Source organism: Crinia signifera, unplaced genomic scaffold (assembly GCF_055691185.1).
Source record: "Crinia signifera unplaced genomic scaffold, ASM5569118v1 HAP2_SCAFFOLD_104, whole genome shotgun sequence".
In the NCBI taxonomy this organism is placed as follows: Eukaryota; Metazoa; Chordata; class Amphibia; order Anura; family Myobatrachidae; genus Crinia; species Crinia signifera.
In genome coordinates, this window is record NW_028141998.1 from 495,969 (window position 1) to 522,079 (window position 26,111).

General features: G+C 46.3%; 1 protein-coding gene across 1 annotated transcript in view; it reads left to right on the plus strand.

The window, feature by feature from the left end:
• Window positions 1–23,713, plus strand: part of LOC146051634 (uncharacterized) — a 184,651-nt gene extending 160,938 nt beyond the window's left edge. The window contains exon 2 of the mRNA XM_083167899.1: window positions 21,559–23,713. Coding sequence (XP_083024025.1) covers window positions 21,722–23,371 — 1,650 coding nt within the window. The 5' untranslated portion in view covers window positions 21,559–21,721 and the 3' untranslated portion in view covers window positions 23,372–23,713. The remainder of the gene's footprint in view (window positions 1–21,558) is intronic.
• Window positions 23,714–26,111: the final 2,398 nt, after the last annotated feature.

A 26,111-nucleotide genomic window follows, 5' to 3' on the forward strand; every position in this document is an offset into this window, starting at 1 on the left:
GGATTTGGGCAGAAAATGGGCAGAAAAATGGGCATGGGTCCCAGAATCATCATTTTGAATAAGTAGCTGGTGTCCTGCAAGGGTTAAACAGCGTTGGTCAAAAAATATTACACTGGAAACCCGCACAGGGGGGGTCACTTACAAATGACCCACTTGCCATTTCTTTTGACTAACAAGGATTTGGGCAGAAATAGGGCAGTAAAGTGGGCATAGGTCCCAGATGTCATCATTTTGAATAAGTAGCTGGTGTCCTGCAAGGGTTAAACAGCGTTGGTCAAAAAATGTTACACTTGGAATCCACACAGGGGGGTTGCCTACATATGACCCACTTGCAATTTCTTTTGACCAACAATGATTTGGGCAGAAAATGGGCACAAAAATGGGCATGGTCCCAGAATCATCATTTTGAATAAGTAGCTGGTGTTCTGCAAGGGTTAAACAGCGTTGGTCAACAAATATTACACTGAAAACCCGCACTAGGGGGTCACTTACATATCACCCACTTGCCATTTCTTTGACCAACAAGGATTTGGGCAGAAATAGGGCAGTAAAGTGGGCATAGGTCCCAGATGTCATCATTTTGAATAAGTAGCTGGTGTCCTGCAAGGATTAAACAGCGTTGTTCAAAAAATGTTACACTGGAAACCCGCACAGGGGGGTCACTTATATATGACCCACTTGCCATTTCTTTTGACCAACAAGGATTTGGGCAGAAATAGGGCAGTAAAGTGGGCATAGTTCCCAGATGTCATCATTTTGAATAAGTAGCTGGTGTCCTGCAAGGGTTAAACAGCGTTGGTCAAAAAATGTTACACTTGGAATCCACACAGGGGGGTCAGATACATATGACCCACTTGCCATTTCTTTTGACCAACAAGGATTTGGGCAGAAATAGGGCAGTAAAGTGGGTATGGGTCCCAGATGTCATCATTTTGAATAAGTAGCTGGTGTTCTGCAAGGGTTAAACAGCGTTGGTCAAAAAATATTACACTGGAAACCTGCACAGGGGTGTTGCCTACATATGACCCACTTGCAATTTATTTTGACCAACAATGATTTGGGCAGAAAATGGGCACAAATTGGGCATGGGTCCCAGAATCATCATTTTGAATAAGTATCTGGTGTTCTGCAAGGGTTAAACAGCGTTGGTCAACAAATATTACACTGAAAACCCGCACTAGGGGGTCACTTACATATGACCCACTTGCCATTTCTTTTGACCAACAAGGATTTGGGCAGAAATAGGGCAGTAAAGTGGGCATAGGTCCCAGATGTCATCATTTTGAATAAGTAGCTGGTGTTCTGCAAGGGTTAAACAGCGTTGGTCAACAAATATTACACTGGAAACCCGCACAGGGGGGTTGCCTACATATGACCCACTTGCAATTTATTTTGACCAACAATGATTTTGGCAGAAAATGGGCACAAAAATGGGCATGGGTCCCAGAATCATCATTTTGAATAAGTAGCTGGTGTCCTGCAAGGGTTAAACAGCGTTGGTCAAAAAATTTTACAATTAGAATCCACACAGGGACGTCACTTACATATGACCCACTTGCTATTTCTTTTGACCAACAATGATTTGGGCAGAAAATGGGCACTAAAGTGGGCATAGGTCCCAGATTTAATCATTTTGAATAAGTAGCTGGTGTTCTGCAAGGGTTAAACAGCGTTGGTCAAACAGTATGACACTTGAAACCCGTACAGGGGGTCACTTACATATCACACACCAAAAATTTTCTTTGACCTACAGGCATTTTGGCATCAAAATAGGCAGTAAAGTTGGCATGGGCAACAGATTTGTTTGAATGGACAAAGTAGCTATAGTTTGCAAGGGTTAAACACGTCTGGTCAAATAATGTATACCATACATTAGTGTATAATCAGTTTAAACTTTATATACTTTTAATATAAATCAGTGGTGCAAGTAATGGGGTACGGCGTGGTACGGCGTACCTGTAAGAAATATATTGCAGGTCGCCGTACCACTGCCCCCCGACCCGCAGCCGATGCTTTTGCATGCTGGCTCACCTGACAGAACAGAAGCTATATGACAGCCGGGCAGAGAGTGGTGGGCTGCCCGGCAGTCTTCTGAGCAGGTACACGGCTATTTGAAATATCGCCAGCCAATTGGAGCTTGCGGCCCGGCAGCCAATCAGGAGCAGCTCCTGTTGGCTGGTGACCCGGCGCTATAATTCAAATAACCATGGACCTGATCAGAAGACATCCTGGCTCATGACATGTCCGGCTCATGAATCACGAGCCAATCGGAGCTGCCAGCACGTCATTTTAAATAGCTGCACCGTGGAGTCGCAGACAGATGGACCTGCTCTAAGAGAGACATCCGGGTTTCCACTGCTCTGGCCGGCTGTCGCCTTAACCACACAGTGGCGCAATGTATTTAACCCCTGGCACTGTGCATGTTACCCCTGGCACTGTGCATGTTACCCCTGGCACTGTGCATGTTACCCCTGGCACTGTGCATGTTACAACTGGTACTGTGCATGTTACCCCTGGCACCGTGCATGTGACCCATGGTACAGTGCATGAAACCCCGGCATCGAGGAAAAAAAACCTGGCACTGAGCGTGTAACCCCTGGCACTGAGCGTGTAACCCCTGGCACTGAGCGTGTAACCCCTGGCACTGAGCATGTAACCCCTGGCACTGAGCATGTACCTCCTGGCACTGAGCATTTACCTCCTGGCATTGTGCCAGAAAGCCCTAGCAATGAGCATGTAGGTAAGTGCACTTATGTGGCATAATAAGAGGCACTACCGTGTGTGATATATTGTGCAATGGACATTACTGTGTGTGGCATAATGTGGAATGGGCATTACGGTAAGCATAATCCCCTGTCGTACAAAGCCATGCCCTAAATTTTTGCAGCGCGTCTTTGGTGCACACTATCCTGTTTTTTGTTGTATTGGGTTGTTTTGCACTGTGGGGCATAATTTGCAATAAGGGTGGCATTATGTGGGCATTATTCTTTTCACAGGTATCAGTGGCGTAGCCACCGTGAAGCAGCCCCAGCGGTGGCTTGGAGGAGCAGCGCTGTGGTGGGCGCCTGTCAGCTGGTGGGCTGCGGGCACCTGTCAGCTGCGGCGAACTGGCATTATGCCAGAAAACAAGATGGCCGCGGGTGGGCTGCTGCGCCGTGGGCAGCTCCTCCGGTTCTGTGTCTGTCCTCCTCCCTGGTTCCCGACTCCTCCGGCAAGCAGCACAGCAGCCCCGCGCCCCGCGTCCTCGCTCCCTCCTGGCTCTGTGTCTGGAGGGGTGTGCAGAAGGGAACGCCGTCTGGCGGACACTGCTGGAGCTGGTCTCCTTCTACAGGTTGCTGCCGCTCGCCCTGTATATTAGCATTGCTAATATCACACCAAGCCATCCGTACCAGCGGCAGCTGCACCCCTTGAAAGCTGGAACTCAGCAACACAGAGACTGCACCAGCCAAAGACCCAGACGTGCAACAGGAGGTGAGTACGGGACTAGGAAAACAGGGTGGGCGGCAGCAATCTGTAAAGGGAGACCAGCTCCAGCAAAGTCCGCCGCACGGCGTTCTCTTCTGCACACCCCTGCAGGCGCCCCATTCTCTGACAGGCGTCCGAGTCCGGGTACAGCAGCCAGCACTGTTAGTACCAAGAGCCCGGAAAACCAACAAACCCCACTGAACCACTTTTTTGGCTTGGGGGAGCAGATTTTATAGTTACGCCACTGACAGGTATGTGAGATAGATCATATATTTAGAGATAGCAGGGGGTGACAAACACCTACCACCCACCCCGGCTGAGACATATTGGGGGGGGGGGAGGCGGTGGGGAAGTGTGTTCCACCACATCACCAGGACCACTTTAAGCACTGGTGTGGGGCATAATGTGAAGTGTGCAATACTGTGAGGGACATAATGGGGGAAATTTAGGCTAATACACCTACAAAATTTGTATAGTAAAATACAAATTTTTAGGAGTATACGTATTTTCAGGATTTACTATCCTGAAAATACGTAAATTTGTATTCGTATTTATGGCACATTCGTATTTGTATTTACAAATACGAATGTATACGCCATCGGAAAATACGAATAGGAATCACCATTCAAATGAATGGTGATTCCTAGTTTACTATTTACGTAAAATATGGCCGCTAATTAGCTGTAAACGGCCGCTAATTGCCGATCAAATACGCCAGGAAAATACACTTCATTTTCCTGCCGTATTTGGCAGAAACCTGCATGGATCAGTCCCGTGAGCCCCGTGAGTATAATTTGCTTCCACAGGTCTCCCCTTGGAAGAGCAGTGGAAACCCGGCTGTCTCTCATAGAGCAGGTCCATCCGTCTGTGACTCCACGGTGCAGCTATTTAAAATGACGTGCCGGCAAGTCCGATTGGCTCGTGATTCACCAGCCGAGCATGTTACGAGCCAGGATGTCTTCTGATCAGGTCCATGGTTATTTGAAATATAGCACCGGGTCACCAGCCAATAGGAGCTGCTCCTGATTGGCTGCCGGGCCGCGATCTCCTATTGGCTGGCAATATTTCAAATAGCCGTGGACCTGCTCAGAAGACAGCCGGGCAGCCAACCACTGTCTGCCCGGCTGTCATATCGCTTCCGTTCTGTCAGGTGAGCCGGCATGCAAAAGCATCGGCTGCGGGTCGGGGGGAAGTGGTACGGGGACCTGCAATATATTTCTTACAGGTACGCCGTACCACGCGGTACCCCATTACTTGCACCACTGATTTATATTAAAGTATATAAAGTTTAAACTGATTATACACTAATGTATGGTATACATTTGACCAGGCCTGTTTAACCCTTACAAACTACAGATACTTTGTCCATTCAAACAAATCTGTTGCCCATGCCAACTTTACTGCCTATTTTGATGCCACAATGCCTGTAGGTCATAGAACATTTTTGGTGTGTGATATATAAGTGACCCCTCTGTGGGTTTCAAATGTCATACTGTTTGACCAACGCTGTTTAACCCTTGCAGAACACCAGCTACTTATTCAAAATGATGACATCTGGGACCCATGCCCACTTTACTACCCTATTACTGCCCAAATCCTTGTTGGTCAAAAGAAATGGCAAGTGGGTCATATGTAAGTGACCCCCCTGTGCGGATTTCCAGTGTAATATTTGTTGACCAACGCTGTTTAACCCTTGCAGGACACCAGCTACTTATTCAAAATTATGACATCTGGGACCCATACCCATTTTAGTGCCCTATTTCTGCCCAAATCCATGTTGGTCAAAATAAATTGCAAGTGGGTCATATGTATCTGACCACCCTGTGTGGGTTTCAAGTGTAATATGTTTTGACCAACACTGTTTAACCCTTGCAGGACACCAGCTACTTATTCAAAATAATGACATCTGGGACCTATGCCCAGTTTTGTGCCCAATTTCTACCCAAATCCTTGTTGGTCAAAAGAAATTGCAAGTGGGTCATATGTACCTGACACCCCTGTGCGGATTTCAAGTGTCATACTGTTTGACCAACGCTGTTTAACCCTTGCAGAACACCAGCTACTTATTCAAGATGATGACATCTGGGACCCATGCCCACTTTACTGCCCAGTTCTGCCCAAATCCTTGTTGGTCAAAAGAAATTGCAAGTGGGTCATATGTAGGTGACCCCCCTGTGTGGGTTTCAAGTGTAATATGTTTTGACCAACACTGTTTAACCCTTGCAGGACACCAGCTACTTATTCAAAATAATGACATCTGGGACCTATGCCCAGTTTTGTGCCCAATTTCTGCCCAAATCCTTGTTGGTCAAAATAAATTGCAAGTGGGTCATATGTATCTGACCCCCCTGTGCGGGTTTTCAGTGTAATATTTGTTGACCAATGCTGTTTAACCCTTGGAGGACACCAGCTACTTATTCAAAATGATATCTGGGACCCATGCCCATTTTTGTGCCCATTTTCTGCCCAAATCCTTGTTGGTCAAAAGAAATGGCAAGTGGGTCATATGTAAGTGACCCCCCTGTGCGGGTTTCCAGTGTAATATTTTTTGACCAACGCTGTTTAACCCTTGCAGGACACCAGCTACTTATTCAAAATGATGATTCTGGGACCCATGCCCACTTTACTGCCCTATTTCTGCCCAAATCCTTGTTGGTCAAAAGAAATGGCAAGTGGGTGATATGTAAGTGACCCCCTAGTGCGGGTTTTCAGTGTAATATTTGTTGACCAACGCTGTTTAACCCTTGCAGAACACCAGCTACTTATTCAAAATGATGATTCTGGGACCCATGCCCATTTTTATGCCCATTTTTATGCCCATTTTCTGCCCAAATCATTGTTGGTCAAAAGAAATTGCAAGTGGGTCATATGTAGGCAACCCCCTGTGTGGATTCCAAGTGTAACATTTTTTGACCAACGCTGTTTATCCCTTGCAGGACACCAGCTACTTATTCAAAATGATGACATCTGGGACCCATACCAACTTTACTGCCCTATTTCTGCCCAAATCCTTGTTGGTCAAAAGAAATGGCAAGTGGGTCATATGTAAGTGACCCCCCTGTGCGGGTTTCCAGTGTAATATTTTTTGACCAACGCTGTTTAACCCTTGCAGGACACCAGCTACTTATTCAAAATTATGACATCTGGGACCCATACCCATTTTAGTGCCCTATTTCTGCCCAAATCCATGTTGGTCAAAATAAATTGCAAGTGGGTCATATGTATGTGACCCCCTGTGTGGGTTTCAAGTGTAATATGTTTTGACCAACACTGTTTAACCCTTGCAGGACACCAGCTACTTATTCAAAATAATGACATCTGGGACCTATGCCCAGTTTTGTGCCCAATTCCTACCCAAATCCTTGTTGGTCAAAAGAAATTGCAAGTGGGTCATATGTACCTGACAACCCTGTGCGGATTTCAAGTGTCATACTGTTTGACCAACGCTGTTTAACCCTTGCAGAACACCAGCTAATTATTCAAAATGATGATTCTGGGTCCCATGCCCATTTTTCTGCCCATTTTCTGCCCAAATCATTGTTGGTCAAAAGAAATTGCAAGTGGGTCATATGTAAGTTACCCCCCTGTGTGGATTCCAAGTGTAATATTTTTTGACCAACACTGTTTAACCCTTGCAGGACACCAGCTACTTATTCAAAATGATGATTCTGGGACCCATGCCCACTTTACTGCCCTATTTCTGCCCAAATCCTTGTTGGTCAAAAGAAATGGCAAGTGGGTCATATGTAAGTGACCCCCCTGTGCGGGTTTCCTGTGTAATATTTTTTGACCAATGCTGTTTAACCCTTTGCAGGACACCAGCTACTTATTCAAAATGATGATTCTGGGACCCATACCCACTTTACTGCCCTATTTCTGCCAAAATCCTTGTTGGTCAAAAGAAATGGCAAGTGGGTCAAATGTATCTGACCACCCTGTGTGGATTCCAAGTGTAAGATTTTTTGACCAACGCTGTTTAACCCTTGCAGGACACCAGCTACTTATTCAAAATGATGATTCTGGGACCCATGCCCATTTTCTGCCCAAATCATTGTTGGTCAAAAGAAATTGCAAGTGGGTCATATGTAGGCAACCCCCCTGTGTGGATTCCAAGTGTAACATTTTTTGACCAACGCTGTTTAACCCTTGCAGGACACCAGCTACTTATTCAAAATGATGACATCTGGGACCTATGCCCACTTTACTGCCCTATTTCTGCCCAAATCCTTGTTAGTCAAAAGAAATGGCAAGTGGGTCATCTGTAAGTGACCCCCTTGTGCGGGTTTCCAGTGTAATATTTTTTGACCAACGCTGTTTAACCCTTGCAGAACACCAGCTACTTATTCAAAATGATGATTCTGGGACCCATGCCCATTTTTCTGCCCATTTTCTGCCCAAATCATTGTTGGTCAAAAGAAATTGCAAGTGGGTCATATGCAAGTGACCCCCCTGTGCGGGTTTCCAGTGTAATATTTTTTGACCAACGCTGTTTAACCCTTGCAGAACACCAGCTACTTATTCAAAATGATGATTCTGGGACCCATGCCCATTATTGTGCCCATTTTCTGCCCAAATCATTGTTGGTCAAAAGAAATTGCAAGTGGGTCATATGTAGGCATCCCCCCTGTGTGGATTCCAAGTGTAACATTTTTTGACCAACGCTGTTTAACCCTTGCAGGACACCAGCTACTTATTCAAAATGATGACATCTGGGACCTATGCCCACTTTACTGCCCTATTTCTGCCCAAATCCTTGTTGGTCAAAAGAAATGGCAAGTGGGTGATATGTAAGTGACCCCCTAGTGCGGGTTTTCTGTGTAATATTTGTTGACCAACGCTGTTTAAACCCTTGCAGAACACCAGCTACTTATTCAAAATGATGATTCTGGGACCCATGCCCATTTTTGTGCCCATTTTCTGCCCAAATCATTGTTGGTCAAAATAAATTGCAAGTGGGTCATATGTAGGCAACCCCCCTGTGCAGGTTTCCAGTGTAATATTTTTTGACCAACGCTGTTTAACCCTTGCAGGACACCAGCTACTTATTCAAAATGATGATTCTGGGACCCATGCCCACTTTACTGCCCTATTTCTGCCCAAATCCTTGTTGGTCAAAAGAAATGGCAAGTGGGTCATATGTACCTGACCCCCCTGTGTGGATTTTAAGTGTAACATTTTTTGACCAACGCTGTTTAACCCTTGCAGGACACCAGTTACTTATTCAAAATGATGACATCTGGGACCTATGCCCACTTTACTGCCCTATTTCTGCCCAAATCCTTGTTGGTCAAAAGAAATGGCAAGTGGGTGATATGTAAGTGACCCCCTAGTGCGGGTTTTCAGTGTAATATTTGTTGACCAACGCTGTTTAACCCTTGCAGAACACCAGCTACTTATTCAAAATGATGATTCTGGGTCCCATGCACATTTTTCTGCCCATTTTCTGCCCAAATCATTGTTGGTCAAAAGAAATTGCAAGTGGGTCATATGTAAGTTACCCCCCTGTGTGGATTCCAAGTGTAATATTTTTTGACCAACACTGTTTAACCCTTGCAGGACACCAGCTACTTATTCAAAATGATATCTGGGACCCATGCCCATTTTTGTGCCCATTTTCTGCCCAAATCATTGTTGGTCAAAAGAAATTGCAAGTGGGTCATATGTAGGCAACCCCCTTGTGTTGATTTCTGCAGTCAAATTAGTGGTCCAAGATTCATTAACCCTTGTAAAAGTGATTGTCCTGAATAAGAAGCTGGAGCTCGAATAAGAAGCTGGAGCTCGAATAAGAAGCTGGCCGAATAAGAAGCCAACTTCAGCCTCGTGGTTTTTATCCCCTTTGTATCCTCCCCCTACGCTGGCTGTATGTAATATGACGCTTAGATGTTGATAATCGGTCTAAAAGAGAATACAACATACGAATGTATTATAAGGACTCAGCTAAACCGTACGATTCCCTCTGTGTTTGTACGAGTACGTGCTGTAATGCATATTTTACTCTGAATTGTGGGCTGGGTGTTATCGGTGTATAGATCCTAGCAGCGACCAGGGGCTGCTGTGATGTTGCTCTCGCCCAGCTGCTGTCACAGTGCCTGTACACTGTAGGGATGGGCATCGATGGCAATACTGGAACCACCCATCGATAGTAAAACACTGACCATCGATAGTTTTACCTATCATCCACTTTCTTTGACTGACTAGCCCATGGGAAAATCAGAATGTGAGGCATATTGGGCCTGATTCAGATTTATTATATACTGTAAATCAGGGGTGTCCAAACCGGTCCTCGAGATCTACCAACGGTCCATGTTTTCCAGGTTACCTAGCTGGTGCACAGCTGCAGTCATTACTGTCACATTTTAAAACCTGCTGCATTCATTCCTACTATAGATCCACAGGTTGCCTGGAAAACATGCACTGTTGGTAGATCTTGAGCACAGATTTGGCCACCCCTGCTGTAAATAGTCTACTAGATAATCTGTCATTTGTTTCACCCCCTCCTGGTGTCTACACTGTAGCATACCTTTGTATTAATTCCCATTAATACCATTTGCAATGTCACTCCATATACCCCTTTCACACTGCACCTAGAACACAGGTAGCTGCCAGGTTGCTGATGTGACCGCACCAAACCTAATGCTGTGTACACACGGGGGAGATATATTGCTCAGTTTCTCCTGTTCATCAGCGACCAGAGATTGTCGCTGATGAAAAAGAAACTGCCGGGGGGAGCCCGGCAGTGGTAATCAGCTGGTCGCAGGAGCATGTTCCTGCGACCAGTGATCACCACAGGGGCAAAAACGGGAGCGCCAACCCGGCGATATATCGCCGGTGTACACTCCCATTGCGGGCAATATGGTCGCTCAGCGACCATATTTCCCGTGATTTTGGACAAAATCGCCCCCGTGTGTACGCACCTTTATTACTGTTCCTTCTAGCACAGTGGTTTCCAAACCTGGTCCTCAAGTACCCCCAACAGTGCACATTTTCCAGGTCTCCACACAGAGGGGCAGATGTACTAACCCCCCCATAGCACTTCTCAAATAGCGGGTCCTGCTTCTCCTGCATAACGAGGAGAAGCAGACACCCGTTATTTGCTAATGTATTAACCCCCCCCCCCCCAAGCCGATAAGGAGAGCCGTTATGCCCAGCGTTAACGGCTCCCCCTGTGTCGGTGCGCTTCCCCACCCCCCTGTCCGGCTCTAATGGGCATGCGCGAGATCACGCAAAAACCGCAGGATCTCCTGTGCAGCCCGAGCCAGAAGCAGGGCTAGCGTTGTCCCCACAGTGGGGTATAGGAAAACGCTAGCCCTGAGCTGGCGAAGCGACCGGGGTGAATTAACACCTTGAAGGCTGTTAATACATCGCCCCGTCTGTTAATCCCTGGGGGGGGGGGGGAATTGCAGGGGACAACCCCGCCAAGCGTAACTCGGCGGGCTGTCACTAGCGCACGTTAGGTGCGCTAGTAATACATTAGCATAAATGTAATCCCACCCCAGTTAACCAGCGTTAAGTGCATTTTTGCACTTAACGCTGCTTCGTACATCAACGCTGCTTCGTACATCTGCCCCACTATCACAAGTGACCTAATTAGCTCCACCTGTGGATCTTTTTAAATGTCTGAATAATGAGTGCACCTGCTGGGTGACCTGGAAAACGTGCACTGTTGGGGGTACTTGAGGACCAGGGTTGGGAACCACTGTTATAGGACACTGCACAGGGGCAGCATAAAGGTGGTGGACCAGACCCGCCCACAACACCAAAGGGGAAGGGCCTGGCCCGCCGAACACTGCCGTGGAAGCACTGGGCATCTACGGCGGCTCTGGGCTTCCCCGTGTGCACCGGTGGGGACAGGCAGCCGGCTGTTCTAGAGGGACAGGGCGCATTTTGCCCTTTAAAATCAGGCGCTAAAAGACCCTAGCGTGAACGGGTTTGATACGAAATCCCGATTGTCGAAATCCCGACGGGGGGGATTACCCCCCCCCCCTTGCAGGCTCGCCACGCAGCAGGCACTAATTTATTCTCCCTCCATGGGTGTCGTGGACACCCATAGAGGGAGAAAGTGTTGGGTTTTTGAACGCGGGATTCCGACCGCCGGGAATATAACTGCATCCATCGTGAACACTAGCTTATAACATGGGTCAACCGACCTGGCAATGGTTGTTAGAAGGGGTAAACCCGGTTCTCCGCATGTATAATGTGCAAACTGGGTTTAATGTAAAAGCACCGGACCCGGCACACTGATCTGAAAGGGGTATTCGATTTTAAAGAGCGCTGGCCCAAGTATAGGTCACTGGGGTACTGCACTGGTAGCATTTTACCGCATAAATTGTTGTTCATTTACTACAACGTTCCCTATTCTGCAACCAAGTTCTTATCCATTCCACTCCTATAATCCAATCCCATGGTTTTGAGTATAGTACCAACTTGATCTATTCTTTCAATCACGGAGTCAAAAAAGTTAATTTGTTTGACATGATTTCCCCAGTAAATCCCTGATTGTTTTGGGGTCCTGTAAGTTGTTGGATTTAAGTTTTCTTTTAATAATGTTTCCATTACTGTCCGTATTACTGATATAATGCTGGGTACACACTGGTAGATATATGTGCAGATAGTGTTCCTTCTAGGAACAGTAGCAGGCAGGGTGCTGCTGCACGGGGGCAGTGCAAGGGGGACGGACTGGACCTGCAAATGTCACTGTTGTGGGCAGTTCCGCACCACCAACTGCACAAAAGGGGCGTGCCCAGGCCGCGCCGTCATGAAAAGGTGCGGGCCCGGTCGCCGCCGTCACTAAAGGGGTCTGGCTCGGCCCCTCCGAAGTCTCTGCACTGCCAGGGAAGCACCACGTTTCGCCATCTACGGCGGCGCTGGGCTTCCCCGTGCACACCGGCGTGGTCGGAGGCAGGCTCTTTTGCAGATATCTCTACGGACGGAATTCAAAAAATTTAAACACTAGGCGACCCTCTGGCTGAGAGAGCTCTCAGCCAATTGAAGGCCTCTCTCAGGTGGCCGCTGATTGGCTGAGAGAGCGCTCCAGCGCTCTCTCAGCCAATCAGAGGGCTGCCCAGTGTTTTAAATAGTTTTTTTTTTCAAATTCTTCCTTCGACAGCCTTCCTTTACAACGATGCACTCAGCTGCCACCTGAGTGCCGCTCCCTGAACCCGGCCCCCACTTCCTGAACCCACCGCCAGCACTCTGGACCCTGCTCCCCGATCAAATTGCACGACCGGTGGGCCTGTGCATCATGTTTGGGGAACTATTGAATATGAATGCAATCCTTCGATTTATTGCCCTAGTGCATGGGCAGCATTACTGTGTTATCCTGGGTTTTGGTGTTCCACCCTGTCAGTAGATTATGAGTTACTCATGGCTTTTTTAATATGTTTTACTATAGCCATGTTCCTGTAGTCTGGAGGGGAGAGGTCAGCACTTAGGGCAGGCATGTCCAAAGTCAGGCCCGGGGGCCAATTGCGGCCCGTGCTGTCATTTCAAGCGGCCTCCAGCTGGAAGCAGGCAGAGCATCAGATGTGGGAAGCACAGCACAGGACACTAAAGGTGGGGCCCCGGTGAGCGCTCCTTTACCTTACTGTCTGCTGCAGTGAGGAGGTGCCGGTCGCCACAGTCAGATGTGATTGGCGTCCTACCCCTGCTGCTGCAATCGTATATCACCCTACTCCACAATCACAGTGACCGCAGTGTTTGGGGAGGGGGGCAGCAAGGGGGAAGCTTGGTCCCGTAACATGCAGAGCTGAGGAGGGCAGCAGCGGGAGCCCAAGCATCTCCTGTCCTTGTAGTGCCTGCTTTGCCTCTCCTTCCTCTGGCTCACACAAGGGGCTGGGAAACATACAGAGAAGGGAGGGGGCAGAGTGGGGGACATACAGTGAAGGAGGTCAGGCTGGGGAACATACAGTGAATGGAGGCAGTGATGGTCATTCAGAGAAGAGGGAGCAGGGGCAGGCTGGGGGACATACAGTGAATGGGGGCAGAGTGGGGTACATAGTGAATGGGATTCATACAGTGAATGAGGGTCAGGCTTGGGGACATACAATGAATGGAGGCACTGATGGACATTAAGAGAAAGGTGCAGAGTGGGGAACATACAGTGAAGGAGGGGCAGGCTGGGGGACATACAGCGAATGGGGGCAGGCTGGGGGAAATTCAGTGAAGGGGCAGAGTGGGGGACCATTCTGATGTGAATAATAATTCAAAGAATGTCAGGCTTAATGGTCTGCCGCCACACATTTACACTTCACCAAATCTGGCCCTCGTCACAAAAAGTTTGGACACCCCTGTCTTAAGACGTCACCTAGGTATACAGGTTATCCGGAACCTGTGATAGACCACTCACTTCCGGGTTCATGTGATGTACCACATGTCCGCGGACGTCAGAACCATCCAAGACACCACCCAGATACTCATCCTACCCGAAACATGTGATGGATCACATGACCGGGCGATAAGTGACGTCAGGCAATTGTCCCTTTCTTCCAGCATCGGGAGAGACGGCGGATACCTGCTCTCCTCCCCTTAGCGTCACATGGTCCTACATGTGACCCTCGGTTGTACGATCACTTGAAAAAGATGCTATATTATTCTCTGGTATATGCCCGCCTTTGAGCAATCAGCTTGCATGTTTACAGAGGTGGGTGGAGGATTGGACTCCGATATAGATATATATATATATATATATATATATATATATATATACATACACATACATACAAATACAGGGCCTCAGCACTCTCCATAATGAACTAACTCACCTTAGTATACAATTAATCAAATAAATAATGGGGTTTTAGTTCATGAATTGATCAATGCATTTAAGCTTGCAGCCCATCGCCAAGGGACCCCATTTCACTGCAAGTCCTACACTAGCATTTGTTTCTCAAGAGCCTGCCAACTGCTGACACATCATAGCTAAAGTGGACATGTGTTTTTTCCTGGTTTAAAGCTCACCTGCCTAGTGCCTTATGGCTTTTAAAGATGAGGCAGTCACCTAACACAACACCTGACTTAGAATTAAAGGGGCAGCTGTAACAGGTTACAGATAAATTAGCTCATCTGGGGTGAAAGAGAAAGCTATGATCACAGTAACAAAGGTTAATAAAAATTAACCCACATATATACACACATACAGAGTACCACAACACTCGCCATCCCTGCGAATGGGGTGCAAACAGCACTCGCCATTCCCAGGTTGGGGTGAAAGTGGCCTGTGACCACATGCTCTAATAAATACAAATACAGGGACTCAGCACTCTCCATAATGAACTAACTCACCTTAGTATACAATTAATCAAATAAATAATGGGGTTTTAGTTCATGAATTGATCAATGCATTTAAGCTTGCAGCCCATCGCCAAGGGACCCCATTTCACTGCAAGTCCTACACTAGCATTTGTTTCTCAAGAGCCTGCCAACTGCAGTGAAATTAGGTCCCCTCTCAGTGCACTCACGGTTCCCCGGCTACACACTGGATATGTGCAGGAACGGATTCACCACGCGGCACAGCTCTCGGGATCGCAGCTCTCTCCTCCGCTTCCACGAACAATTGCGTCAGTCAGGCCACGTAACGTTCCAGTAAAGATATATTTGTGTTTACACATTTATCTGTTGTAGGAAGCCAGCTGGTAAAATAGGAATTTGGTACTCACCGATAATTCCGTTTCTCCTAATCCGCAGGGGACACTGCCTTATACCATGGGGATTGGGATGTGGTCTGGAGGAGCCGGCACTTTAAGAAAATTTGTCCTGCTGGCTACTTCCCCTCCCATTCCCCCTCAGACTCCAGTCTTAAGGAAAAAACTGTGTCCGAGAGGAGCCCTGGAACCTCAGAGAAGAACACCAACAGTTAAATCTTAATCAACAAAAAACCGTCACCAGTGAACACATTTATTCATACTCACTGGCCAAGACAAAATTTAACAAAAGAACTATAATAGAATAGAATAGACGCGCTGGGAGGGCGCGCAGTGTCCCCTGCGGATTAGGAGAAACGGAATTATCGGTGAGTACCAAATTCCTATTTTCTCCCACATCCAGCAGGGGACACTGCCTTATACCATGGGGATATACCAAAGCTACCCCCACGGGTGGGTCAGCGCTATTCTCCCTGTAACACGGCCCTGCCAAAATTGGCCACTGACCGTGCAAAGGTGTCAAATTTGTAAAATCTGACAAACGTATTTGACCCTGACCAAGTAGCCGCTCGGCATACTTGGGATAAAGAAACTCCTCTAGCTGAAGCCCAAGAAGTTCCCACTGATCTAGTGGAATGGGCTGTCAGTCTTGTTGGAACAGGCTGAGAAAAAGAAAAATAAGCTTCCTTAATGGTAAGACAAATCCAGCGAGCTAATGTCGCCTTAGATGCTGGAGATCCTCTTCATGCTGCATCATACAGAATGAATAGAGAATCCGTCTTCCTGATAGATTCTGTACGATTAACATAACATCTTAATGCCCGAACGACATCCAATGATACTGATTCTCCTGAAAGGGATGGTACTACAATTGGCTCATTAATGTGAAAAGCCGTCACAACTTTCAGCAAGAAATCTTGGCGAGTCCTAAGTTCTGCTCGATCTTCATGAAAAACTAGAAAAGGTGCACGACAAGATAGTGCACCCAGATCTGAGACTCTTCTAGCTGACGCCAATGCCAACAGCATAAGGGTCTTCCAGGTTAAGTATCGTAAGTCCACTGACTCTAAAGGCTCAAACCTTTCCGACCGTAAAAATCTCAGAACTAAACCAAGGTCCCATGGTTCTGTCGGTGCTGCAAAAGGTGGTCTTAACCTCAAAACTCCATTCAAGAATGTCCTGACCTCTGGAATATGAGCCAACCTTCTATGAAAGAAGACCGACAATGCCGAAACTTGGACCTTTAACGAGCTCAGACTCAACCCAGAATCAAATCCTGCCTGTAAAAATTGAAGAAACCTTGCCAAGGAAAATACTGCCCTTGGAAACTGGTGGTTTTCGCACCATGTTATGTAGGCCTTCCAGATCCTGTGATAGTGGGCTGATGTGACATTCTTCCTTGCCCTTACCATCGTAGGAATTACCGCAGATGGAATGCCACGTCTTTTTAATAATTCGGCCTCAACAGCCAGGCCGTTAAATGAAGCTGACGTAAGCCTGGGTAAATGCACGGACCTTGCATTAGCAGATCTTCTCTTAACGGCAGCACCCAAGGGTCGTCTACTACCAGATGACTGAGGTCTGTGTACCATGACCTCCTCGGCCAATCCGGCGCGATCAGGATGACCATGGCTGATTCCTTCTTGATTTTCTTCAGTAGCCGTGGCAGAAGAGGAAATGGCGGAAAAGCATAAGCTAGATTGAACCCCCACTGAACGGAGAATACGTCCGTTGCCAGTGCCGCCGGGTCTCTGGACCGAGCAAAATACAGAGGTACCTTGTTGTTCCTCCTGGATGCCATAAGGTCTACCTGAGGCATCCCCCACCTGGCTGTCAATTGGCGGAACACTTCCGGATTTAATTCCCATTCGCCTGGGTGAAGATCTTGACGACTTAAATAATCCGCCTCCCAATTGTCTACACCAGGCAGGTATACTGCTGTCAGGTTCGGAACATGACCTTCTGCCCAAAGGAATATCGGCCGAACTTCCTTCATTGCAGCACGGCTCTTCGTGCCCCCCTGACGATTGATATAGGCCACTGCCGTGGCATTGTCTGATTGGATCTGAATCGGTCTTCCTTGTAGAAGACTCGATGCTTGAACCAATACCATCCGGATTGCTCTCAGTTCTAATATGTTGATGTGAAGCTGGGCTTCCTGAACGGACCAACGACCCTGAAAAGAATAACCCAGGGTCACTGCCCCCCAGCCCCGAGTGCTGGCATCGGTGGTTACCAAGGTCCAATCCATCAGACCGAACTGGCGACCCTCTGACAGATGGTCCCTGTTGAGCCACCACAGAAGCGACAGTCTTGTGCTGGGCCTCAACCTTATTTGTTTTTGCATCTGAAGGTGCGACCCCGACCACTGGGACAGAATGTCCAGCTGAAATTCTCTGGATCGAAACCTTCCGTATTGAAGAGTTTCGAACGATGATACCATCTTTCCCAATAATCTTGTTGCAAGATGCACTGTCAGATATTTTGTTTCCAGCACTCGCTTCACCATTGTCCGAAGAGATACAATCTTGTCCTCCGGAAGGTATATCCTCTGGTGGACTGTGTCGAATAGAAGTCCTAAGAAGACAAGTCTCTGAGTTGGCTGCAGGTGTGATTTCGGAAAGTTTATTATCCACCCATGTTGGATTAAAAATTGGTACGTGAGTACTGCATCTGAGATTAACTTCTCTTCCGATGGAGCTTTGAGAAGGAGATCGTCTAAATAAGGAATTATGGAAATCCCTTGAAGACGAAGTGCTGCCACCATACACGCCATTATCTTGGTAAAAATCCGAGGAGCGGAAGACAGGCCGAAGGGAAGCGCTCGGAATTGGAAATGTGCTTCCTGAATGGCAAATCTGAGAAACTGTTGATGAAACTCCCATATAGGGACGTGAAGATAGGCGTCCCTTATATCCAGGGACATCAAAAATTCGTTGGGCTCGAGGCCTGCTACAACTGACCGTACTGACTCCATTTTGAATCGGCGGTAAAGAAAAAATTGATTCAGGCTCTTTAGATTGAGAATCGGCCGAAACGTCCCATTTGGTTTCGGCACCAGAAAGAGATTTGAATAAAATCCTTGCCCTCTTTGATCCGCTGGAACTGCTACAATTACACCCGATTGTAGAAGTTTCTTTACAGCTAGATCGAGAGCCACTCTTTTCTGTTCTTTTGACGGGAGGCCCGTCGTAAAAAACTTTTTGGGGGGAAAAGCTGTGAATTCCAGCTGATACCCTCTCGCAATTATTTGCAGAATCCAAGCGTCCATGCAAACCTGCTGCCATGCTTCTGTAAATGACAGCAGTCTTGCCCCCACCTGAGAATCCCCCAGGTGGTCTGGTAATCCGTCATGCAGGAGGCTTCTCAGGGGGCTTCTGCTCCTGACGGCGAGCTGAAGACCCTGTTGGTAGCGCTGCGGCTGCGCCTCTGCCACGCTTACCTCTGAATGCTGAAAAACCTCTACCTCTACCTCCTGCACCACCTCGAAAGGCCCGAAAGGAAGGACCCCCGTAAGGCCTTTTAGAGGCTGGTGCTAGAGATGGAAGAAAGGCCGACTTCCCTCCTGTAGCCTGGGAAATTAGTTTATCCAATTCTGGACCAAATAATATTTCCCCATTAAAAGGCAGTGCCTCCACTGCCTTTTTAATCTCTGCCTCCGCCTGCCAAGAACGGAGCCACAGGGAACGTCTTGCTAGAACTGCTGATGACGAAATCCTAGCACCTAATGCAGCTGTATCTGTGGCAGCCTCTCCAAGATATCCGGCTGCCTCCTGGATGTATTCCGCCAGGGGCAATAATTCTGATCTAGGCCTGTTGTCCTTTAAACCAGTGATCAACTGGCCTGCCCACTTTTCAACAGCCTTACTCACCCAAGCACCTGCCAAGGCTGGCCTGAGGAGAAAACCAGAGGCTGAGTAGACCGATTTAAGGGTAGCCTCCAATCTACGATCTGGAGCTTCCTTCAGTGCCACAGCCCCTGGGATAGGAAGGGTTGTGCGCTTGGATAGTCTAGAAACTGATGTATCTGCCGGAGGCGGACACTCCCATCTGTTTCTAGAATCCTGGGAAAAAGGGTACAAAACTTTAAATCTCCTTGATACCTGGAATTTCTTGTCTGGAGACTGCCAGGCATCTAATAAGATTTTATCCAGTTCAGGACTCTCAGGAAAACAAACCTGACGTCTAGGAGTTTTCCCAAAAATAGACACTGGAACCGGAGCTTCAGGATCAGAAACCTCCAATGTTTCTTTCACTGTCCTGATTAAAGCATCCATACCTTGAGGATCATCCTCGACAGAATCCTCTATTGGAGGCTCAAAGTACTCCTCTCTAAATAGTTCCCCTTCTTCCGCTGAAGTATCATCATCTTCTTCCTGAAACAGTACCTCAGATCTCCTAATTCTAGGAGCACTATGATGAACCTGTGAATCAGAGGGAAGAGATCTGGACAAATTATCGACCGATCTCAATAAAGAGGTAGCCCAGGCTGGTTCAGCTGCAGACAATGCCTGTATCTGGGTTTGCAGACCCTCTCTCTCCTTACGAGAAGCTGCCAGTTCTGCTGTTAAATTTGCTAGAACTGCTGCTAAATCAGGAGCTTGCTGGTGCCCAGCTGCAGAGGACTGAGCTGCACCATAACAAGCTTCACATGTAGACACACCCTTTAAATGCTGTTTAAATTGAACCTTGCATTTCTTACATGTGTACAGCTTGAGAGAAGCTTTAGAAGCACTCCTCTCTGCCATTTTACATACAGTGCACCACAGTGATCTATAGAGATAGTATGAAAGAATAGGGGGAAACAGAGCCAGCTAACCCCTAATCTACCCACAAAAGCTTCTCCCCAGACCACAATACCTTTTGGTGATGGGAGAAGGTTTTAAACAGCCAACGCAGGTACCCTGCCACTGGGAGCTGCCGTTGCTGTAGGTCAGGCACTGTGGGCTTTTGGCGTCTGCATCTTTATGCAGACGCTATCCGGAGGACAGACTCACTTCAGATAGCTGCCCTTCCGGTTTCTATGACGCCGCTTCCGCTTCCGGGTCCCCTCCTGTCTGCTACTATACACGGACAGGTTACTGGTGGACCCGGAGAAGATGCCTGACGCCGCGTTCTTAGGTAAGAACGAGTCCTTTCCCTGCTGCCGCGCTGTCACGGCGTACAGGGGATTTAGCACCTGACCCCCCGGCCTCGCCGGACACACACTTATAAAACACAAGCAACTGGGGGCGTGTGGATGCCTCTGGGACCGTAACGCACGCTGCATGCAGCTGCGGCGGACCCCCAGGGATTCCCTGGTGGCTGAGTCCAGGAGGTGCCCTGCATGCAGCGCCGACCTGACTCACCCCAGCGCTAGTAGACAAGCTACAAAAAAAAAATAAAAAAATAAAGAAAAAATCTTCAGTCTCGTCAGAGAGACGTGCCAGAACCTCCTCCGGACCCTTTTTTCCAAAGACTGGAGTCTGAGGGGGAATGGGAGGGGAAGTAGCCAGCAGGACAAATTTTCTTAAAGTGCCGGCTCCTCCAGACCACATCCCAATCCCCATGGTATAAGGCAGTGTCCCCTGCTGGATGTGGGAGAAACTGCTAGATGGCAGGTATGTGCCACTGTGGCTGCTGATGTCAGTGGTATAAATCCCAGGCAGGTATGAAATGGATGCTACGGTCCAAGGTTTTGAGGTGGCTGTAGGGATTTGGTGCTAGACCATTCCCACACTACACACCAGGTTTTAGGTTACTCTCCTGAACTGGGAGTTCTGAAGTGGATTTAAAAAGGATAAGATGCCTGGGAGCAGAGCGAGTATTGTTATGTGGCTGGACGAAAGCAGGCTAGAGGCTTGGACCTGCTAATATCGAGACGAGTGAGTGTCTTGGTCTATGCCTGCCTGTTCTGAAGCTAAAAGAGCAGTATTTCATGCCCTACCATCCACTAGGGCGTGGAGGGAGAATAAAATAGTGTGCCGTGTGTCCATGTCGACATTTTAGTTAAAAAAAAAACACAGAAAACCACCATTTTGCTTGTGTCGGCCTTTTAACCTGTCGACCTAAACTCATGTCGACCTAATGACCCTGTCGACCCAATGCTTGTAGACAAAACGATCCCAACCCAGGTAAATACTGGCTGCATTATTTTTACACTGCAATGTAGCTCTCTGCACATGTTACATGTTGCTAGACAATTTTGACTAAGCAGGAGAAAAATAGGGAGATTTTGGCTAACCTTCTAGGAGATTTTGACTATCTAGTCAAAATCTCCTATTGAAAGTTCTCTGTGTGTACACCCCTTTAGTCACTGATCATTGTTCTTATATGGTGTCAAATTGCTAAGTGCTCTTTGTTATTGTATGTTATGATATGCTTCATGTTCCTTACTATATACAATATTTTATATTCTATTTCTACCATTAAGTTACCTGATAACATTTTATTCTTTTACATTACTTTTTTTCAGGACAATTGAGCAGGATTTGCACTAAGAATATTACAAGACAACGTGGAAAGGGGCAAGGCAACTAATGAATTAATTTCTTCTACCTCTGGGGCATTTACCAAAGTTATTCCTATTTTCTGGGCAGAACACCCATTAAACAACGCTTTAGTTTCTCAACTAAAACATGATGAGTCTGACAGGAGAGAAACCACATCTGTGCTCTGAGTGTGACAAACGCTTTACATATAAATCAAAGCTTCTCAGACATCAGAGGAGTCACACAGGAGAGAGACCACATCTGTGCTCTGAGTGTGACAAACGCTTTATATGTAAATCACAGCTTCTCATCCATCAGAGGAGTCACACAGGAGAGAAACCATTTACATGTTCTGAATGCAGCAAGTGTTATGCTACAAAGCAAGAACTTGTTAAGCATCAGAGGAGTCACACAGGAGAGAGACCCTTTACATGTTCTGAATGCAGCAAGTGTTTTGCTTCAAAGCAAGGACTTGTTATACATCAGAGGAGACAACACACAGGAGAGAAACCATTTATATGTTCTGAATGCAGCAAGTGTTATGCTACAAAGCAAGAACTTGTTAGACATCAGAGGAGTCACACAGGAGATAAACCATTTACATGTTCTGAATGCAGCAAGTGTTTTGCTACAAAGCAAGAACTTGTTAACCATCAGAGGAGTCACACAGGAGAGAGACCATTTACATGTTCTGAATGCAGCAAGTGTTTTGCTTCAAAGCAAGAACTTGTTATACATCAGAGGAGACAACACACAGGAGAGAAACCATTTACATGTTCTGAATGCAGCAAGTGTTATGCTACAAAGGAAGAACTTGTTAAACATCAGAGGAGACAACACACAGGAGAGAAACCATTTACATGTTCTGAATGCAGCAAGTGTTATGCTACAAAGGAAGCACTTGTTAAACATCAGAGGAGTCACACAGGAGATAAACCATATAAATGTTCTGAATGCAGCAAATGTTTTACCTCAAAACAAAACCTGGTTATACATCACAGGAGTCACACAGGAGAGAAACCATTTACATGTTCTGAATGCAGCAAGTGTTATGCTACAAAGGAAGAACTTGTTAAACATCAGAGGAGTCACACAGGAGAGAAACCATATAAATGTTCTGAATGCAGCAAATGTTTTACCTCAAAACAAAACCTGGTTATACATCACAGGAGTCACACAGGAGATAAACCATTTATATGTTCTGAATGCAGCAAGTGTTATGCTGCAAAGGAAGAACTTGTTAAACATCAGAGGAGTCACACAGGAGAGAAACCATATAAATGTTCTGAATGCAGCAAATGTTTTACCTCAAAACAAAACCTGGTTATACATCACAGGAGTCACACAGGAGAGAAACCATTTACATGTTCTGAATGCAGCAAGTGTTATGCTACAAAGGAAGAACTTGTTAAACATCAGAGGAGTCACACAGGAGAGAAACCATATAAATGTTCTGAATGCAGCAAATGTTTTACCTCAAAACAAAACCTGGTTATACATCACAGGAGTCACACAGGAGATAAACCATTTATATGTTCTGAATGCAGCAAGTGTTATGCTGCAAAGCGACAACTTGTTAGACATCAGAGGAGTCACACAGGAGATAAACCATTTACATGTTCTGAATGCAGCAAGTGTTTTGCTACAAAGCAAGAACTTGTTAACCATCAGAGGAGTCACACAGGAGAGAAACCATATAAATGTTCTGAATGCAGCAAGTGTTTTACTAAAACTAAAACCCTTATTAATCACATGAGGAGACACTCCGAGGGCCTGAATGCAGCATGGGTTTCATAAGTAAATTGGTAACCCTGCATTATGCATTCAAGGAATCAAATTTTTATTTTCTGAATGTGACAATTTTTTTTAATAGAAAATAATTATTATAATTTTATATATCTTTCATAGAATACACATATCAATACATAGAAAATATTTTAAACATATTATTTGTGGTATGTGTGTGTGTGTGTGTGTGTGTGTATGTATATAAATATATACTGCATATATATTCTCTGTATGCTGGCACTCAGTGGTCACAGCTAGGCTGGGTGCACTTTAGATAGTCCATACAATCCTTCCAATAGAAAAGGCACTCCAGTCGTTTTTTCCAAAACAAACGATTTTATCAAACTTGGTTATCACCACATGCATACATTTTTGTGGTCAGAGCTTCTTCCACAATCCACAATAAAAAATTTGCTGCTCTTTTTATTGTGGATTGTACCCTGAGGAAGGGGCGCTGATCCCGAAAATGTATACATTTGGTGATATCCACTTTTGATAAAATCGTTTGTTTTGGAAAAAAAAAACGACTGGAGTGCCTTTTCTATTGGAAGGAATATGAAAAAAATATATCTATATCTCTATATATCTCTATATTTATATACCTATATCTCTATATCTCTCTATCTATCTATCTGTCTATCTATCTATCTATCTATATATATATATATATATATATATATATATATATATATATACACACACACACACACACAAAGAGGCCCGGCACTCACTTTGTTATAGTCCAGTAATTGCTGGGGTAGCCATCCTGTGATGCAAAGCACCTATGTAGATGATTGAGGTAGGGAGGCGGCACTCACCAGACTTTTTTCATTATAAAACACAGCCTTTATTGTTCCAAACAATAAAGGCTGTGTTTTATAATGAAAAAAGTCTGGTGAGTGCCGCCTCCCTACCTCAATCGTCTATATCTATCTATCTATCTATCTAGGCTGTAGGAACCTGCTGTGTGGTCCACGCTGTGCTTCACCCCAAATGGATGCCCTTGTTGTCTAACTCCTGAGGAAGGTCCTATAAGGACTGAAACGCTAACGTTGAGTACCCTTCTTTTTTACATTGATGTCTATGTGAATACAAATACACAGCTTTTTATTTTGCATCAAACAGTCTGGAGAGTGAGTCTTTTTGGTCTTTATATACATGAACTTTTTTCTTGTGAGGAGAGTTCTGGACGTCACCCCAGCGGTTGTACATTTGTTGTATGGAGTGCGATCCTATATCATATATCTATCTATATATATATCTCTATCTATATATCTCTATCTATATAACCTATTTTGTAAAAAAAAAAAAAAAAAAAAATTCAGATTCCTGTTTGCTTATCTTTAAATTCTTTTAAAAAGGTGGACAGCCCTTTTTTATTATTTCCATGTTGTACCATGTAGTCCTTTGGAGATTTTTTTTCGTATATGCTCTCTATTATGTTTTGGGGAAGATTTTATGTATGGTATCCAAATATTAAAGAATTTCTTAGCCTTAGTTTCCATATTTAAAGAGCACTCAATCCAGTCCATTTGATACATATACTGTAATCTAGGCAACATTAATGATTATGGTACAGTATATATCCTTAATGGCTAACCTTGACAATCCAGCTGTTGTTGAACTACACATCCCAGCATGCTCTGCTTCAGTTTTGCTATTTGGCCATGCTAAATCTGATGCAGAGCATGCTGGGATGTGTAGTTCAACAACAGCTGGAGTGTCAAGGTTAGCCGTCAAGGGGATATATTCTGGTTGGATCTATCTAGATCAGGCATGTCCAAAGTCAGGCCCGGGGGCCAATTGCGGCCCGTGCTGTCATTTCAAGCGGCCTCCAGCTGGAAGCAGGCAGAGCATCGGATGTGGGAAGCACAGCACAGGACACTAAAGGTGAGGCCCCGGTGAGCATGCCTTTACCTTACTGTCTGCTACAGTTAGGAGGTGCCGATCGCCACAGTCAGATGTGATTGGTGTCCTACCCCTGCTGCTGCAATCGTATATCACCCTACTCCACAATCACAGTGACCGCAGTGTTTGGGGAGGGGGGAAGCTTGGTCCCGTAACATGCAGAGCTGAGGAGGGCAGCAGCGGGAGCCCAAGCATCTCCTGTCCTTGTAGTGCCTGCTTTGCCTCTCCTTCCTCTGGCTCACACAAGGGGCTGGGAAACATACAGAGAAGGGAGGGGGCAGAGTGGGGGACATACAGTGAAGGAGGTCAGGCTGGGGAACATACAGTGAATGGAGGCAGTGATGGTCATTCAGAGAAGGGGGAGCAGGGGCAGGCTGGGGGACATAAAGTGAATGGGGGCAGAGTGGGGTACATAGTGAATGGGATTCATACAGTGAAGGAGGGTCAGGCTTGGGTACATACAATGAATGGAGGCACTGATGGACATTAAGAGAAAGGTGCAGAGTGGGGAACATACAGTGAAGGAGGGGCAGGCTGGGGGACATACAGCGAATGGAGGCAGGCTGGGTGAAATTCAGTGAAGGGGCAGGCAGGGGACATAGAGTGAATGGGGGCAGAGTGGGGGACCATTCTGATGTGAATAATGATTCAAAGAATGTCAGGCTTAATGGTCTGCCGCCACACATTTACACTTCACCAAATCTGGCCCTCGTCGCAAAAAGTTTGGACACCCCTGATCTAGATAGTATAGTTTTTTTTGCTGCTGCTGCCACCCTTGCCAGTAATAGACAATCACATGTCTGCAGCTTGTAGTCTTTGTTAGGATAATAGTAATTCCATA